The sequence below is a fragment of the Erinaceus europaeus genome, chromosome 12 (genome assembly GCF_950295315.1).
Source record: "Erinaceus europaeus chromosome 12, mEriEur2.1, whole genome shotgun sequence".
NCBI classification, from domain to species: domain Eukaryota; kingdom Metazoa; phylum Chordata; class Mammalia; order Eulipotyphla; family Erinaceidae; genus Erinaceus; species Erinaceus europaeus.
The window spans coordinates 102444668-102464417 of NC_080173.1; the positions used below are offsets into that span (position 1 = coordinate 102444668).

The window sequence follows — 19750 nt, forward strand, 5'->3', positions numbered from 1 at the left end:
CAAGAATGGGAAAAAATGCCCTAATCCAACTTTCTAGTCCTTTTCTCTACCCTGACACCATTCTCTCAGACAATATTCTTATGCAACCTCAGGCTAGCTACCAACTCAAGCAAAACTGCCACAGTTGTGTGCCCAGGAACACGCCTAAAATGGTTCCCTAGCTTTCTTCTACCCCCAAATCCCTAATCTCATCCACTCTAATCCTACTTTTTGGTTCCTGTTCATTAACCATCTTGTCTCAACTTAGGTCCTGCCACCTTCCAGACATCAAGCTACAGATGCTACCATGACTCCACTCCGACTTCCCTGGGCAGACGACCTCACCATGTGTCCTGGAACCCCCCCTCCCCAGAGCCCTGCCCCACTAGGGACAGACAGACACAGGCTGGGGGTGTGGATCCACCTGCCAACACCCATGTCCAGTGGAGAAGCAGTTACAGAAGCCAGAACTCCCACCTTCTGCTCCCCAAAAACAACCTTGATCCTCCTCCCAGTGGGGGAGAAGTGACAGGATGAAGGTAAGAGGACTCTGCACTCCAGCTCCATCAGCACCCAGAGAGAGAGAAGGAAATGGAGAGGGACATAGGAATGTAGTTATGATGCCATGAGTGGCTTAGAGGGAAAGAGGGGATTGGATCAGGAAAAAAAGGGGCAACTATGTATAAGTGTAGACAGACAGTTGTGCAGATGACGGCTGGCCATGTCTACAACCTTAGGGGAACTGCGGTGGCTTGCAGTGGGGAGACTGAAGAGTCAGAACCCTGGTGGTGGGAGTGCTGTGGATTCAAACCCCTGTCGACATGTAATTCTGTAATACAAAAATAAATTTTAAAAAAAGAGTGTAAGTCCATGTGTGATGTTTGAGTGCTGACAGCCTTCAAGTCCCACCCTCCCTAAGATCACACCAGGCCCCTGCACTGGTGCCAGCAGAAGGCTCAGCCATGCCAGTTCTGCAGACGCACTGGGGACCCTCACCCCAACCCTGCTCCGCACACAGGAAGGACATCAAGTGGACTGTGCACATGAAGCGGTGCTCAGCACCGGTAGCCCTTAGGGAAACGTAAGCCCAAAGCCCAGTGGAGGACCTCTATGCTCGATTCTCTGAACATCTGTGAATGCCAGGGAGCAGGGATGTGGGACAACTAAGCCCATCTATTGCTGGAAACAGTATAAATCATCACAGCTCTTCTGTAAAGTGTTGGCAATATCTACTAGAGCTAAACATATGCCTAAACTATGGTGCAGTAATCCCACTCATATGCTAATTAATACAAACCATATCAATGTTTATAGATAGATATAGACTAGTGGAAAGGTCAGCCAAAAGACATAAAAGAATGTTCATCGTATTTTATTCTGAAACTACACAAATACTCCCCAGTCAGTGACACATTCAGTCAAGAATGCTACTCAGCAGTCTTTTAATTGATTTTTTTTTTTGTGTGGAAATGTTACTTCATAAACCAGGGATACGATTTCATATTTGCCCCAAGAATGTGCTAGTCAACTCCCCCCAGAGCTCTTTCCCACCACTGCAGGCATTGGGCCCCTCCTCCCCGACCCCTCACCTCCTTAGTGACCTCAGATCTGCCGGCTTCGGTCAAGGGCTGACATGTGCCTCACCTTGTCTGTGCCCTTGCCTTGCTTCTAAAATTCCACAGATGTGTGAGATCATCCAGTATTTCTCTTTCTCCTTGGGCTTGTTCACTTAATACAACCCCCTCTAGTTTCACCTATACTGGAGCAAAAGGCAAGATTTCATCTTTCTTAGGTTTTATTTTTTTATTTGGACAGAGACAGAGAGAAACTGAAAGGGAAGGGGAAGATAGAGAGGGAGAGAGACGCCTGCAGCCCTGCTTCACTGTCCGTGAGCTTTCCCCCTGCAGGTGGGGACCGGGGGGCTGAACCTGGGTCCTGTGCGCTCTGCCAGGTGTGTCACCACCCAGCCTTCTGATTTCATCTTTTCTTTATTTTAAGTTTATTTTAATGAGAGAGATATAGAGAAAAAGAGGCACTAGATAGATGACAGATGGCCTCGGGCATGAATATATATTATTCACAAGACATTAGGACGTAATCCTATATCACTCCCACCACCAGTTTTGTGCCTCCCACTCCTCCCTCCAATGATAACACCATAGTTCTCCCAAGGTTATACATACGGGTTGACTATATACATACATATATTCCGAGTTCATGAGTCTCACGTATATTGCACGGGAGTGCGTCATCCTGCATTGTCTTCCGCCCCCTTACCTTGCCCACTAAGCACCGTCACTGCCAGCTCCATCAGACACATTGCCGTCCCTCTTTTAGCTTCTGAGTAGCTCTCCGCTGAGTGTGTGTCCCATGCTCACTACTTCTCCTCTTCTCCTTCTTGTTCCTGCTTTGCATTTATAAGAAGCAAATTAGTCACTTTTAAATGTTTTCTTTTATTTATTTTTAAATGCTTATTTATTTCCTTTTGTTGCCCTTGTTTTATTGCTGTAGTTATTGTTTTTGTCCTTTCGGGGTGTCCCTCTCCTTCTCCGGCAGGGTGGCCTCCAGGGGAAAGGTAACGGGCTGGTTCTTTCTCGCTCACGACAGGGGTGACACGAAGTAAAAGACACCAGGGGACTCTTAGCGTGAATCTAGAATCTGAGTCCTTGAGTCCCAGAATCCTAGAGTCCGTTTATTGGCAAAGTGGACATGAGTTAAATATAAAAGCAATGGAGGTAATTATTGTTGCAATATGACAGAAATTACAGGTTTCTTAACAGTCGGCATGCCCCTAAGGTAGGGGGCTGGTATGACAGGAATTGATGAGATACAAGACAGTTATTCTCCATGACACAAGCAACTTAATTATCCAAAGGTGTTTGAGAGAAGCATAGGGGTTAAACCCGTAGGGTGAGACAGAGAGAAGATGGATATCAACAGGCCATAGAGTTTGGAATTTCTCTTGTCTGGGGTCTGAGGTGTGTGATGAAGTGTGTGATAAGGTGTGTTCTTCTGTGATCAGAAGGTGACTTTGAATGAGTGAATCTGTGGCCATGTGGCCTGCGGTTAATGGAGGGAAGTACTGGGGTTTCTGTGGGCCTGAGAGTCAAGAAGGAAAGAACCAAGTCTGAGTTTCCCCCCTTATGCTCACCTCGGTTGAGAGAGACTCACCAAGAGGTTATCTTCTCAGACCTCCATCCAGGGACGGGGGTGGTTCTCCCTAAGCTCTATCAGGCTTACACGTTACCAACAGTCCTTGTTGTTGGATAGGACAGAGAGAAATGGAGAGAGGAGAGGAAGACAGAGAGGAGGAGAGAAAGACAGACACCTGCAGACCTGCTTCACCGCCTGGGAAGCGACTCCCCTGCAGGTGGGGAGCCGGGGGCTCCAACCGGGATCCTTAGGCCGGTCCCTGCGCTTTGTGCCACCTGCGTTTAACCCGCTGCGCTACCATCTGACTCCCTAAATTAGCCATTTTTATTCCATTATTAAAGGCTCTCCCCCCAACCCTAAGTATTGCTTATAAGCGTGTCAGCAGGCAGATGAAAGGCACACTGCAGAGAAGCTTGTGGGCCATCTGGGCAATGGCAGCCGGCCTCATGTGGGACTTGGTGCCTGTTTCACTCACTTCTGAGGCTCTGCCTTCACCTCCTTTCTAAGCCACACCCACACCTACTACACCTTCTGGGTGTCTGCCTGCCTGCCTGCCTGCCTGCCTGCCTGCCTGCCTGCCTTCCTTCCTTTTTTTTTCCCCCTCTTTATTGGGGGATTAATGTTTTACAGTCACCAGTAAATACAATAGTTTGTCCATGTGTGACATTTCCCAGTTTTCCACACAACAATTCAGGCCCCACTAGGTCCTCCTCCGCCACCCTGTCCCAGGACCTGAACCCTCCCCCCAGTCCTTGACTTTGGTGCAGGACACCAGCTCCAGTCCAGGTTCTGTCTGCTCTGTGTTTCCCTTTTGAGCTTGTCTCTCAGCTCCTGCCCGTAAGTGAGATCGTCCACAGGCTGATGTCATCTTTCCCTAAAGCTGAGTGGTGCCCACAGTTTGTATATTCAGAGTCTTTTTCCTCTCACCGGTTGCCCCTTTCAGTCTGTGGCAGCTGTAAGCCGTGCTGCCGTGAAGACAGCTGTGTAGGCGCCTTTTTAGATTAGAGCTCTTGTGTTCTCCACTTAGCTCTGTAGGAGAGGGCCTGCTTATTCAGAGAACAGACTTCTGGGGGCAGGGAGACAGCACTCTCCTGCCTGAGGCTCTGAGGTCCCAGGTTCAATTTCCAGCACCACCAGCCAGAACTGAGCAGGACTCTGACTTCTCTCCCCCCCATTCTCATTAAAATAAGATCATAAAGAATCTGAGAAATCTTCACATCATTGTCCATCAAGGGCCCCATTCCCGCCCTACCCAGAGCCCACACACCCTCTCACATGCCCCAGCAACTGCTGTTTCTGGCCTTTTGAATGCAGGCCATCCTTGCAGGCACCAGGTGCTACCCATCCCATTCCTTTGGTGAAACACACCAGACCGAGTCCAAGTTCCACTTTGTGTTTCCCTTTCTGTTCTTACTTCTCAATTTCTGTCTATGAGTGGGATCATCCTGTACTCAGTCTTCTCTTTCAGGCTGATCTCACTTCACAGGATTCCAAGATGAGGTGGAGAAGGTGACTCCATCATTCTTCACAGCTGAGTAGTACTCCACTATGTATCTAGAACACAGCTTGCTCAGCCATACACCTGTCCTTGGACACCTGGGTTGCTTCCAGGTTTTGGCTGCCACAGGTCGTGCTGCTGTGAATATAACAGATGCCTTTGTATAGCAGTGCTCCTGGACCCTCACAAGGCCTTGCTTGCAGGGCTAGGGAGCTGTGCTGACTCCCTTGCCTTGTTCTGGTCTGGAGAAAGGACACAGCTGCATCATCAGCCCAAACGCTGCAATGCAGCCGCCTCTCTCTCCTCAGGTGGGGAGATGCCCTTTAGCTCACAGAGAGCTGAAGAGGAGCAGTATCCTGGGGGCCAAGGAGTTAGCATAAGGCTTATGCAAATAGCTTTGGTGCCTGAGGCTCCTGGTTCCCAGGTTCAGTTCCCTATTTGAGCATAATAAGCCCCAGCCGAGCAGTGCTTTGATAGAGGACAAAACCAGTAACCACGGGAAGCCCGGGAAGCCCGAGTTGAGCTGCAGTCCTGGAAAGCACCCCCTCAGCGGGACAGAAAGGCTGTCAGGCACTTGAAGGTTTGCTGCGGCTATGAGCGCCACCTCGTGTCCGCAAGTCAACGTGGCGGTTGTTCCACGACTTGCTTCAGCCTTGAATTTTCCCGGCTGTTGTTAGGCGGTTTCATGGGAGTGCAGCGGACTGAGGCCAGATCAGGACTGTGAGCACAGTTCCTAGACCTGTGCCCAACATTCCTTTAGGGTCTTCCAACTCCAAGACAGTCTAGTTCAACAGCCTCCTGCCACGGGCATTCTCACTGTCCCCTCTGTCAATGCGGAATCCAGGAGATTGTATTTCTTGACAGAGCCCTCAACTTCTCCCATAAATGGCTTCTGTCTTCTGGGTTTCCCAGAGCATTGTAAAGACATATTATGACTAATTTATTCACCAGCATCTGTGCAGCCAGGAGACAGAGGCATTCGCCAGAGGTAGAGAGACTCTGACACTCCAAGCCACAGCCGGGAGCAGACCCTAAGACTCAGCGCTTACAGCAGGTGAGAAGGGGGCAGACTGAACCGATTCCCGGCCCTGAATGCTGTCACAACGCTGTGCCCACAACTTGACACCAGTGGGAAACGGAAGGCGAAGCCATAGACCTGGGCGGGGAGGCAGTGTGATGGCGCTGCAGAGGGCTTTAATTTTCACTCTTAAGTTAGCTGAGTCCAGTGGTTACTTGAAACCAAGAGAGACCTGGGACACAGGTTACGTAGGCCACATGCCTACACACAGCGTCCTGCACTGGAGCTACATGTGAGCTGCACGGCACCAGGTGAGGACTGGGTGATGGAGCAACTGGGCTGTTTCATCCTGGCTGACTAAAGCCATTTTTACTCACACAGTTTTCAAGAGTAAACATTTCACATTTGTAACAAGACTTAAAAAAAAAGAAGAAGAAATTGAGGAGGAGGAGGAGATAGAGAGGGAGGGAGACAGAAAGACAGCTGCAGCCCTGCTTCACCACTTGTGAAGCTTTTCCCCTGCAGATGGGGGCTGGGGGATCGAACCCAGGTCTTTGTGTATTATAACATGTGCCTCAACCAGATGCGCCACCACACGGCCCCCCTTTTTTCTTTCTTTCTTTCTCTCTCTCTTTCTTTCTTTCTTTCTTTCTTTCTTTAAAATTTTTAAATATTTTATTTATTTTCCCATTTGTTGCCCTTTTTTTAAATTGTTGTTGTAGTTATTATTGTTGTTGTTATTGGTGTCGTCGTTGTTGGATAGGACAGAGAGAAATGGAGAGAGGAGGGGGAGACAGAGAGAGGGAGAGAAAGACAGACACCTGCATATGTGCTTCACCACCTGTGAAGTGACTTCTCTGCAGGTGGGGAGCCAGGGGCTCGAACCAGGATCCTTATGCCGGTTCTTGCGCTTTGCGCCACCTGCGCTTAACCCGCTGCGCTACTGCCCGACTCCCTTTTCTTTTCTTTCTTTCTTTAGTTTATTTATAGGTGTGTGTGCATGTTGTGCACATGAAGAATCAGAGTGTTACTCAACTTTGGCATAAGTTGGTGGTGAGAACTGAACCCGTGGCCATCCTCAGAGCCCTCAGAAACGTGAACTGCTGTTTAGGGGCCAGGTGGTGGTGCACCTGGTTGAGTGCACATGCTACAACGTGCAAGGACCCAGGTTTGAGCCCCTGGTCCTCACCTGCAGGGGAAAAACTTTACAAGTGATGAATCAGTGCTGCGGGTTTCTTTCTGTCTTTCTTCCTGTCTACCCTCCCTTCTCTTTTGATTTCTGACTGTCTCTTTCCTATAAGTAAATAAATGTTAAAAAAAATTGAAAAAAAACAAAAGCTGCTCCTTTAATAGGCTGAGCTATCTCTCCAGTCAGTGTTGCCCAGTTCTGCGTTTCTCAGGACTGCCATATAATTGAAATTGTAAGTACACAGTCTTACACTCTGGCAGGTGGTACAATGAATAAAGCAGTGGACTCTGAAACACAAGTTCCTCAGTCCAATCCTCAGCAGTGCACATAGCAGAGTGGTGGTGTGGTTGTCTTCCTCTCTCTCCTCCTCTCTTTAATAAAGAAAAAGTACATAGTCAAAAAGAGAAGAAGAAGAAGAAGAAGAAGAAGAAGAAGAAGAAGAAGAAGGAGAAGAAGCAAATTTTTTTAGGACTGTTTCTGGATGTCTCCAGTGCAGGACGCTGTGTGTAGGCATGTGGCCTACGTAACCTGTGTCCCAGGTCTCTCTTGGTTTCAAGTAACCACTGGACTCAGCTAACTTAAGAGTGAAAATGAACGCCCTCTGCAGCGCCATCACACTGCCTCCCCGCCCAGGTCTATGGCTTCGCCTTCCGTTTCCCACTGGTGTCAAGTTGTGGCACAGCATTGTGACAGCATTCAGGGCCGGGAATCAGGTCCAGTCTGCCCCCTTCTCACCTGCTGTAAGCGCTGAGTCTTAGGGTCTGCTCCCGGCTGTGGCTTGGAGTGTCAGAGTCTCTCTCTCTTCTCTCTCCACTCTCTCCTCACTTTTCTCTCTCTCCTCTCTCTCCTCTCTCCTCTCTCTCTCTTTCTCTCTCTCTAGAGCACTGCTCAGCTCTGGCCTGTGGTGATGTGAGGGAATGGAGGCTTCAGAGCCTCACACAAGTCTCTCTGCAGAACCACTCTATTTCCCACTCATGTTTCTCTCTCAAAACACAAAGTTCTGGGGACTGAAATGGCCTCTGCTTTTGAGGCACAGAATGTCCAGTAGTGGTCCAGGTAGCTGTCTAACAATTATTTCTAGCACCAAAAGTTGCACCATTGGGCTAAGGAGATAACACAGTGGTTATGCAAAAAAAGGCTTTTGAGCTGAGGCACCAAAGGTCCTAGGTTCGAGCCCCAGCACCACCATCAGCCAGAGCTGAGCAGGGCTCTGGTAAATCCTCCTCTTCACCACCTACATCTTCATATTTTTTAAAGGTGGTCTAGTCTAACCACCTGATTTGATTAATGCCATTCTTGACTCCCCTTGTTTTTCCTTGTAACGGTCCACACAATTGTAATCAACTTCTTCTTTGGTTAGTGGTTTTCTTAGTTTTCCTCTTCTTTGGACCATAAACTCCGAGTGTGTAAGGACTGTGTCTATCTCACTGTGGCTGCAGCAGCATTCCGCAGTCAGCGCCCAGGAAATAGGCAGTGGGTGTGTAGATGGACATCGAATGGTACAGGTGGCTGAGTGGGTATGACTGAGTGGACACATATGAGAGTGAATGCCAGATGGCACTGCCACCCACTGAAAGGGGAGGGACGAGATTCAGCTTGTTGGAGCTGGCCCACAGACCAGTTTCTGACCAGGCAGGCTGTATGTACAGGCAGTTAACAGTGCTGACTGCTGGCTGTGGCTGTCCTGCTGTGGTTGCCTGGGCTCTCAGAGAGAACTTGCTGCACACTGCCTGCTCCCTGTGGACAGGAGCTGTGCCAGGCCAAGGGAGCTCGCTCACTCGAGAGGGTGGTTCTACAGCTGTTGCAAAGACAAAGTCCTGTTTACAGACTGGTTAGAAATTAAGGGGTAACTCTGGGGGCTTGTCTGCATTGGCCCAATGAGTTCAGCCATCGCCTTCTGCAGCAAGAGCCAGGCTGCTTCACAACATTCTCCTGGGATCTGCTGGTGGGGACCGAGACTCCCAGTCAACAGTCAGCTGACCCCAGGGCCCCAAGTCAGGGCAACTGTCAGAGAAAGTCGCTGCTGTGCTCTGAACCTTGAAATGCAGTGACTAATTTGAGTTCTGTATCATTTCAGGCAATTTGTAATTACAAAATTCTGCTCCATGCTCCCCTGCTTCTAGAGAAGTCTAGAGACAGATCAGGCGGGCAAAAGGGACTGACCTCAGCCTCTGTTTTAAGGGCCCCTCCTGCTAGGGGTGCTGTGAGTGTCTGAACTGGCCTCACCTGCACTGTACACACAGAGGCACTTCTCTACCTGATCAGCATTCCCAGACCCTCAAATCCAGCATTGGTGCCTCTTTTATTTGGGTTAGGATATCAAGGGTCTCTAGGCTGGGTGGTTATGCACTCGGTGGAGTGCACACATCACTATCCACAAGGACCCAGGTTCAAACCCCCATCCCCACCTGCAGGGGGAAGGTTCACAAGCTGTGAAACAGGGCTATAGATGTCTCTCTCTCCCTCTTTATCTCCCCCTCTCTTCTCAATTTACCTCTGTCTCTACCAAAAGAAGAAGAAGGGAAGGAAGGAAGGAGAGCAAGGGTTTCTGTAGATGGACATAATATTTATTTATTTATTTATTTATTGCCACCAGGCTCATCACTGGGTCTCTGCATGAGCCCACTCTTCCTTATGGCTATGTCCCCCCTTCTTTCATTTGATAGGACAGAGAGGAATTGAGAATGAAGGAGGAGACAGAGAGAAAGAGAGACATCTGATTTGCTTCAGCACACACGTGAAGGCCCTGGCCCCATGTGGGCATAGGGCTTGAACCTATCCTCAGACTCAAATGCATTCATTTTCCACTTGTCCTTGTCTGTGTGTAGTGTGTGTGTTCACTGTGAGGGGTACACATGACTCCCCAGAGTCTCCACACTTCCAGCAAGCTCCCTGGGGAACAGAGATGAAGACAGACTTGGGCAAAAATAAGAAGGGACCACAGAGTGTGGGGAGGTGGAAGTTGTGTGGGGAAGTGGACAAGGGTGAGAGGAACCCCAGAGCCGAGGGAGAGGGCGGTGGTGTGGGCAGCAGAGCACTACCCTGACCCACCCACTGTTGTTTGTGTCTCACATGTACTGTCTCTGTTCACTTCACAACACTATGAAGCTTTCCTCCCCCTCATCTCTTTAACAGATATAGGGAAAGAGGCATAATGAGGCTTAGAAAGTTCTCAGAAGTGAGGGTAGGGATACCTAGGAGAAGGGGCTAGACATCCTAAAGCTAAGCAAAAAAAAAAAAGGTCTGAGACTTAGTGTCTGGTGCAGTTCTGCTGAGCGAAATGATAAAGTAGTGAATAAAAGGCTGCTTGACGGACAGGGAAGCAGCACAGTGGCTGTGTGAAAGACTGCCAGATCAGAGGCTCTGAGGTTCTGGGTTCAGTCCACAGCAACACCACAAGACAGAGCTGGGCAGGCTCTGGTCTCTATATCTGTATCTCTCTCTTCAGCAATAAATATATAAACAAAATATTAAAGATACGCCGCAAGAAGGCTGAGTGGTGTAGGAAGCGGTTGAGTGAACAGTTAGCCTGCTCAAGGACCTGGGTCAGGCCCCCGTTCCCCACCTGCAGGGAGGACTCCATGAGTAGTGAATGGAGCAGGGCTGCGGGTGTCTCTCTCTATCTCCTCTCCCTTCTTGATTTCTCTCTGTCTGTGTCAAATGTATGAATAAGGAAATAAAATAATAATTTAATATATTAAACATTTAATATATGTAGACATTTAATATATATGTCTACATATCAAAACAAATGCATGGATAAATACAGCTGTGGGGGGTGGGTGGGGTGTGAGGTCAGGAAGGGTCTGTCTGAAAGATGGTGGCGTTGGTTCTGAACTCAGTGGGGGCCTGTGACCACAGCTGCAGGCTTCTCTCTGCATGGCTCTTGCCACATAGCCCGGCTCCAGAAAGCGCTGGACCCAGGGAGCACTTTGCCCCAGACTCTGTTCCTCCTGGGCTATTTACTATGATTCACAGCCATAGGGTAAAGTTCAGGCGGTCAGACCTTCCCACCCCCCAATATGTTAAGGCGTTTCCTGGCACCCAGAGGCCAGTGTGTGGGGAGTTGGCCTGGATGAGCGCAGGCATGGCGCTGTGGGCTCTGACCCTGGGGCTCCTGCTGTTGACGGCTCTGGGGCACCTGTGTCTGCTGCACCTACGGAGGCAGCGCAGGCCCGGGGAGCCCCCCCTGGACAAGGGCCACGTGCCCTGGCTGGGCCATGCCTTGGCTTTCCGGAAGAACATGTTCAAATTCCTGAAGGGAATGCGGGAAAAGCATGGGGACATCTTCACGGTGCAGTTTGGAGGGCAGTACTTCACATTTGTCATGGACCCTCTCTCCTATGGCCCCATCCTCAAGGACACGAAGAGAAGACTGGACTTCGTGTCCTACGCGAGGCAGCTGGTGTTCAAGGTGTTTGGGTATCGCTCACTGGACGGAGACCACCACATGATCCACGCCGCCAGCACCAAGTACCTCATGGGGCCCAGCCTGCAGGAGCTCAACAAGGTCATGCTGGACAGCCTGTCCTTGGTGATTCTGGGGCCTGCGGGCTGGGGGCCGGGCCACAGTGGCTGGCACGAGGAGGGCCTCTTTAATTTCTGCTACAAGGTGCTCTTCACGGCTGGCTACTTGGCCTTGTTTGGCTTCACACGGGACAAGGAACAGGACGTACTGCAAGCACAAGCGCTGTTCTCAGAGTTCTGCAAGTTCGATGTCCTCTTCCCCAGGTTTGTCTACTCTCTGCTGGGGCCTCGAGAGTGGCGGGAAATAGGCCGACTCCAGCGGCTGTTCCACAAGATGGTCTCTGTGCGGGAGAACCGGGACAAGGAGGGCGTCAGCAGCTGGCTCTCCTTCATGCTTCAGTACCTGCGGGAGCAGGAGGTGCCCGAGGACATGCAGGACAAGTTCAACTTCATGATGCTCTGGGCGTCCCAGGGCAACACCGGGCCCTCCTCCTTCTGGGCCCTGGCTTTCCTCCTGAAGCACCCAGAGGCCATGCAGGCTGTGCGGAAGGAGGCCACCGGGCTCCTGGGGGAGGCCCGGCTGAAGGACAGGCAGCCCTTCCAGGTGGACGTCAGCGTCCTGCACCACACCCCGGTGCTGGACAGTGTGATGGAGGAGTCACTGCGGCTGGGGGCCTCGCCCACCCTCTTGAGGCTGGTGCAGGAGGACTGCGCCTTGAAGATGGCCAGCGGGCAGGAGTACCTGGTCCGCCGGGGAGACATCGTGGCCCTTTTCCCTTACCTCTCGGTGCACATGGACCCCGACATCCACCCCGACCCCACCGCCTTCCAGTACGACCGCTTCCTCAATCCCGACGGCAGCCGCAAGGTGGACTTCTACAAGGCGGGCAGGAAGATCCACCACTACAGCATGCCGTGGGGTGCCGGTGTGTCCATCTGCCCCGGCAGGTTCTTTGCCCTCAGTGAGATGAAGCTCTTTCTCCTGCTCATGGTCACACACTTTGATCTGGAGCTGCTGGACCCTGCCACACCCGTGCCGCCCGTGGACCCCAACCGCTGGGGCTTCGGGACCACGCAGCCCACCCACGACCTGCACTTCCGCTACCGCCTGCGGCCGCCCGAGTAAGCTCTGTGTGACAGTGTGGCCTGGACAGGGCTGCCTCTGGGCCCTGTAGCCCCTCCACGCCCCAGCCCCACCCTCCAGGCCTCTGGCCCTGTAGCCCCTCCATGCCCCAGGCCCCACCCTCCAGGCCCCTGGCTCTGGGGCACCTCCTACTGCTTGCCAGCCTCCTTCTAGTCACCCTGTAGGGTGTCTTTCTCTTTGTAAAAGCTCCTCTCAGGAGTGCTTTTAGCATTTCTTTCATAGCCTTTAGCGCTACAGACCACCACCATAGGAAGTCTGGGGGAAGGGGAAGTATCTTGGCCACTCAGTCTGAGAGACCGTGCCCGCCTTGCCAACCCCGGCTACTGTGCCGTAGTGAAGCTTATTTATTGTACCTGCTAGCCCCCACCTCCCCCACCATCTGTTTTTCCTCTGCACTTAGGCCATATCCTGTGAGACTCGGGTTCTAGGGCAGTGCCATTTAACGACGAGAGAGGCAAAAACTATGTGTGTGATCTAAATTTCCTAGTCAATAATTTGTAAATCAAAATCCCATAGAGAGATGAACTTTATTTTCATAATACTTTTTATTTAACCCGATAGATCCCAAAGTAATAGCATTTCTGGTGTGAAACACAGACAGCTGCAAAGCCACATTTAAATGGAGGCAGAGAACCCTTGTGGAGAACTAGCATTTCTTATCTCCTTGATAAGAGCTGAACTGAAGGTTTTCCTTTTTTTGTTTTTTTGCCTGAGCACTTCTAAGGTCTTGCTTATGGTGGAGATTGAACCTGGAACCTTTGGTGGGCATGACAGACATTTTATGTAACCACTGCACTGTTTCTCTCCAGCCCAAGCTGGAGAGCTCTGGATCAGTTTCAAAGCGATTGCTACATGAAGCTGTTGAGCAAGCAGTTGAGGTCTGATGCTTCTAATGATTACATCTTTCCATAGGATTGAATCAGTCAGCTCTCCTTTCCCCCTCCAAGAGGACCAGCAACAGCTGGGGCAGCCAAGAATACTTTAAGCCTATTAATCCTTTTTTCTTTATAACCACTCACCTCATCTTTCTCTTTACCTCCCACAGAAGACACTAACTCCACCCCTCCGCGGAACACACTTTGGCTTTGTTAGGTGAATCTGTGGTTTGCAAACTGCAGTTCTTTGTGCTTAGGCAAATGTGCTTTGCCTGTTGGCTTGCCTCATACATTTTTAAGCTGAAACAACATATAATTATTTTTTTAAAAATCCAGGAGTCCGGGCGGTAGCGCACTGGGTTAAGTGGACATAGTACTAAGAGCAAGGACCCACACAAGGATGCAGGTCCGAGCCCCCTGCTCTCCACCCTGCAGAGGGGATGCTTCACAAGTGGTAAAGCAGGTCTGTAGATGACTCTTTCTCTCTCTCATATCTTTATCTCCCCCTCCTCTCTCAATTTATCTCTGTCCTGTTCAATAAAATGTAAAAAAAAAAAAAAAGGCTATGGGGAGCAGGGAATTCATAGTGTTGGCAATGAGCCCCAGTGATAACCCTGGAGGCAAAAAAAAAAAAATCAACACAGTGTTTTCACTTTTTAAAGTATCATCTTCAAAATCTCCAATGTATCTTTTACCCCTGTAACATATCCCAGCTCTGACGAGCTCCTGGCCGCTCTACAGATAGGATAGGACAGGTCTATTGAAATACGACCTTTTAGTTCCATCAGGAGCATCATCATAAGCCCTCTGTGAGCCTCTCCAGTACCTGGCCTCATGGTGGAGCAGGAATGGTAGGGACTCCCCACTCTCTTGGGGGAGGCTGGTCAGCCTACTCTGCCCCTCGAGAAATACGGGTCCTGAAATGAGTGCAGCCTAGAATGTTCCCAGCTGTGACCATGGACTGTGAGCTCACACTGATAGGGACTCAGGCTTCTGTGTTAAATATGAATATATATGGGCCCTAGGTCAGATTGATGTTAATTTTACTCACAGATTTTTTTAATTTTTACAGATTGTTAATTTTACTCACAGATTTTCTTCAAGATTGAGAGCTACTCTGCACTAATCCAACTTTCTAGCTCTAATCTTAACTCTGACATCATCTTCTCAAGCAATATCTGTGTCCACCTCCATGTTAGCTATCAAACTCAAGCAAAGACTATGATAGTCACAGGCCCCTAGGAACATGCCTAAAATAGACTTCCTCACTTCTTTCCACCCTAAGACCCCTACTCACATCTGCTTTATTCCTACCTTTTGGTTCCTTTTCATTAATCATTTTGTCCTGCTTTATATCTTAACACCTTTCACTCACCAAGTTGCAGATGCCACCATGACGCCATCCTGCCCTCCCTGGACAGACGCCCTCACCCATGTGTCCTGGAACCTCCCCTCCCCAGAGCCCTGCCCCACTAGGGACAGACAGACACAGGCTGGGGGTGTGGATCCACCTGCCAACACCCATGTCCGGCGGAGAAGCAATGACAGAAGCCAGAACTCCCACCTCATGGATCCCATAAAGAATTTTGGTCCAGACTCCCAGTAGGGGAGAAATATTAGCAGAAGATGACCAGAGGGCTCGGAACTCTAACAGGACTCGGAGAGACAAGAAGAAAAAAGGAAGGACATTAAGAAGTGGTCATAGGTGCATTCGTGACTTGCAAAGGAAGAGAAGATGGGACTAGGAAAACAAATGGGCAGATATATACAAATACAGACAGATGGTCGTAGAAATAATAGTCGACCTGTGTCTGCAACCTTGGGAGAACTGCTGGAGCTTCCAGTGGAGGGGCTGGGGGATGCAGAATTCTGCTGGTAGGAACGGTGCAAAGTTGTACCCTGTTATCTTGTAATGTTGTAAATCAATATTAATTCCTTAATAAATAGAGCGAGTGCGATCATCTTTTATGAAGCAGCGTCCTCTGCTCACTTCCTTTCTGCACTCCCACCCCAGGGTCATCTCCTGTCTCTTGCTGTCCTCAGACCTCTCTCCAACCCAGACCCAGTTTCCCCACTGTGAAGGGTGTCTCACACCCCTGCTTAGTTTGTCCCTCACAGAGATCAGCACATCAGTCCCTTCACTGCCACCCCTCATCTTGAGTATCCTGGGCATGCCATCCCCCCTAAGGCAGCTGCAGGGGACTCCACCTCACTCTTTTTCCCTTTCTTTTTCTCATGTCCTGTCTATTTCATACCATAGTCATGTCCCAGTTCTGCCAGCTCTGCCCCCCACAGTGCCTAGAAAAGAGATCCCTAGAAACTCAGGCAACATGTAGGGAGAGCGCTGCCTACGGCTTGAAGAGACCATCAAGCCCCAGGGAAGAAGAAAGAGCAGGCCTGTTTACTGCTCTCTCCACCTTATCACTCTTCAAGAAAATACTTGATGGGGCTGGGTAGTGGCATGCCTGGTTGAGTGTGCGCATGTCACAGTGCGCAAGGACCCAGGTTCAAGCCCCTGATCCCCACCTGCAGGGGGAAGCTTCACAAGTGGTGAAGCAGGGCTGCAGGTGTCTCTCTTCCTCTCTGTCTCCCCCTTCCCTCTTGATTTCTGGCTGTCTCTATCCAATGAATAAATAAAGATAATAATAAGAATTTTTTTAAAAAAGACTTAGTGGTGGTGAGGCTATAACATACCTGATAAAGTTCACATACTGCCACGTGAGATGACCCAGGTTCAAGCCCCTGGCCCCACATGCAGAGAGAAGCTTCATGAGTGGTGAAGCATGGCTGCAAGTGTCTCTCTGTCTTTCTCCCTTCCCCCTTCTCTCTCAATTTGTCTCCAGATATAACAAAAAGAAGAAAAACTGACTGCTGGGAGTGGTGGATTCATATGTAACTATCAATTACCGGTGTTAAATCTGGTGACAAAAATGTTTTCAAAGAGGAAATAAAAAAGTATGTCACCGGGAGTTGGGCTGTAGCGCAGCGGGTTAAGCGCAGGTGGCGCAAAGCACAAGGACCGGCATAAGGATCCCGGTTCGAACCCCGGCTCCCCACCTGCAGGGGAGTCGCTTCACAGGTGGTGAAGCAGGTCTGCAGGTGTCTGTCTTTCTCTCCTCCTCTCTGTCTTCCCCTCCTCTCTCCATTTCTCTCTGTCCTATCCAACAATGACAACAACAATAATAACTACAACAATAAAACAACAAGGGCAACAAAAGGGAATAAATAAAATAAAATAAATATTTTTTTTAAAAAAAGTATGTCACCGACCCAGGAGGCAGCACAGTGGCTAACACACTTTACTTCAAGCTCGAGGCCCCAAATTCAGTCACCAATATCACATGAGTCAGACTGGTGCTCTGGGTCTTTCTCTTCTCTGTTGCTGATGGGTGAATAAATAAACAAATAAATAAATAAATAAATAAAATACTTAGTGAGTATCATCAGGGCACAAAGGAAGAATACTCTACTCTTCTGGGCTCTTCTCAGGCCAGAAGAGTAATAAAAACAACAGCAGTGGGTTAGAAAAAATCTTAGTTGAATAGCATGCACAGGGGAGCAGTGGTTATTATACGGTCCCATCCAGCAGCAGGAAAAGGAGCTAAGTCCCCAGCTGAGGGATCTGAGGCTCCAAGAAGGGAATGACTTGACAGGACGGAGAGGACATGTTCTAAGCTGGACCCTACAGCTGCTCTGCTGCTTTCTCCAGGAAAGGGAGGGTTATCTGCCCAGGTTATAAGAAGGGCCAGAGGACAATGGCTAGAATAAAGCCTCTGTCTCTACACTCTTCAGTGTTCTTCCTGAAAAATAATTTGCGTGCCAGAGTGAGTCATTTTTTAAAGATTTGTTTTATTCATATAAGAGAATTTCACATGAGACAGAGGGAGAGAGAGAGGAGAAGAAGAAGGAGAAGAAGGAGAAGGAGAAGAGGAGGAAGAGGAAGAAGAAGAAGAAGAAGAAGGAGGAGGAGGAGGAGGAGAAGGAGGAGGAGGAGGAGGAGGAGAAGGAGGAGGAGGAGGAGGAGGAGGAGGAGGAGAAGTAGAAGGAGAAGGAGGAGAAGAAAAAGAAGAGAGACTTGCAGCCCTGCTTCACCATAAAGATTTTTCACTGCCGGTGGGGACCAGGGACTTGAACCCAGGTCCTAGTTCTGTAATGTGTGTGCTCCACCAGATATGATACCACCCAACCCCCACAGAGCATCTTAAAGAGGCCAATTCTGAGGTCTTTAGGATGACCTGGTTCAGGCATATGCAGCCTCTCCAGTTGTTGCCCTGGCTTCAGCCCAAGATGCAGACTTCATACCCAGCACTGCCCCAGCTCTCCTGGAGCTGGCAGCACTCGTACAGACACATGTCCTCCTGTCTCCCGCTTCACCCACTAAATTCTCTCCTGAGCACACTGCCAAGTCTGCCCACACTGTGTTGGGCATTGCAGGACAGATGTGGCAAGCCCTAGGCAGAGTGTGCCGTGAGACGGTTCTGGAAGGTGGGGAAGCAGTGAGCACACTAGAAACAGAAAATTCTAATGTCTTTGGGACTCAAGCTCCCCGGGAGAGATTTTTCTTTTTTTTTTTTATTTATTTCTTTATTGGGGAATTAACGTTTTACATTCAACAGTAAATACAATAGTTTGTACATGCATAACATTCCCCAGTTTCCCATTTAACAATACAACCCCCACTATTTGGAGAACTCTCAGAAGGCTAGAAATGGACCTACCCTATGACCCTGCAATTCCTCTCCTGGGGATAGATCCTAAGGAACCCAACACACCCGTCCAAAAAGATCTGTGTACACATATGTTCTTGGCAGCACAATTTGTAATAGCCAAAACCTGGAGGCAACTCAGGTGTCCAACAACAGATGAGTGGCTGAGCAAGTTGTGGTGTATATACACAATGGAATACTACTCAGCTGTAAAAAATGGTGACTTCACCGTTTTCAGCCGATCTTGGATGGACCTTGAAAAAATCATGTTGAGTGAAATAAGTCAGAAACAGAAGGACAAATATGAGCGACTTTTTCAGTGAGCCCTTTAATGAACAGGGAGGAAGACCAGCTGCGAGGAGCACGAAGAGAAGAGTTTCCAGGCAGACCGCAAACTACAAATAACAAATACAGTGCTGGGGAAATAGCACATGGCTATGCAAAATGCTTTAGTGCCTGAGGCTCTGCTGTCACAGGTTCAGTCTCCAGCACCCCACAAGTCAGAGATAAGCAGGGTTCTGGTAAAAAAAAAAATATATATATATATATATATATATATATATATATATATATATGGGAAAATAGAAAGAAATTTATTGGTTCATGAATTTATTGGTCCAAGCTTAGAAGTGTAAATATTTTGGTTGACCTTGACTTGGCTCCCATACTGTCCTCAAGGTGTGCTCCTGAACTGGCTGTCACTTCCCTCTGTATTTGTTCAAGTGGAGGGAATAGCAGTCCCGCCTTCTAGGCCTCAGCTCTTGCCTCTGCTGTAGCATGTTCGAGCTGCTCTGCATAACTTCTGCTCCAGTTGTGTGTCCTAAATGCATCACCTTGCCCAGAGAGCCCAAGACCCGGATGGCTGAAGTTGTGTGCTTTCCCCAGAGCCCCAGGTAGAGAAGCCAGGGAGTTCTCAGAGCCAGCAGGATCCCATAAAAGACAAGGCACAGGGATGGCTAGCACATATGGGCTGGAGTGGACAGAGAATGGGGCCTGGCTCTGGGGCATGAAGCCCAAGTGTGAGGATTTGAGGGTGAAATTGGATAGGGAGTTCTGTCTGTGAACACTCCAGCAGGGAAGATAGCCAATGATTTTGGACTTGGTTCTGTAGGCCCTAGAGGATCCCAAAGGCCTGGGCATAAGTGGGGGCATGAGAGGCAGAGGGAAGGGGTCCTCCCCAGAACAACTGTGCCCCGCAGCCAGCAAACTCCACCAGATCCTGGCCCTGCACAAGGGACTGTGAAGATGGGTCCAGCTCAGCTCGGGAGGGGTGGTGGGCAGCCTGGTGGGAAGAGAAGGTGGGAATGTTGTGGTCACTGGCTGCTGGGGACTGATTCGGTGGAGGGGGAGCCAAGAAGCTAGCTTGGAAATGACCATCCATTCAAGCAGGAGAGCATCATGCCTGAGCCTGGGAGGCAGGGAGGAATGTGAGAGGAGGGGCCAGGTGGAGGCTGCCTGCCCTCAGGAGAGCCACCAGAGCCCCCGTCCTCCTCACCTACTGTACTGGGAAACTTCAGGAGCCCTTAAGCAGGCTGCAGGCATCTCTCTCCTCTCCCTCTCCCCTCCCCTCCCCTCCATCTCCCTCTCCCTCTCCATCTCCCTCTCCCCCTCCATCTCCCTCTCCCCCTCTCCCTATTCCTCTCCCCTCTTCCTCTCTCTCCCTCTCCCTCTCTTCCTTTCTATCTCCCTCTGCATCTCCCTCTCTCCCTCCCTCTCCATCT

At 49.8% G+C, this 19750-nt stretch overlaps 1 protein-coding gene across 1 annotated transcript; it reads left to right on the top strand.

Moving 5' to 3' along the window:
• Positions 1-10901: 10901 nt before the first annotated feature.
• Positions 10902-12466, top strand: LOC103126631 (5-beta-cholestane-3-alpha,7-alpha-diol 12-alpha-hydroxylase). Its single transcript, XM_007537541.3, has one exon. The coding sequence runs from the start codon at positions 10913-10915 to the stop codon at positions 12428-12430; it is 1518 nt and encodes a 505-aa protein (XP_007537603.3). The 5' UTR covers positions 10902-10912; the 3' UTR covers positions 12431-12466.
• The last annotated feature ends 7284 nt before the right edge of the window (positions 12467-19750 follow it).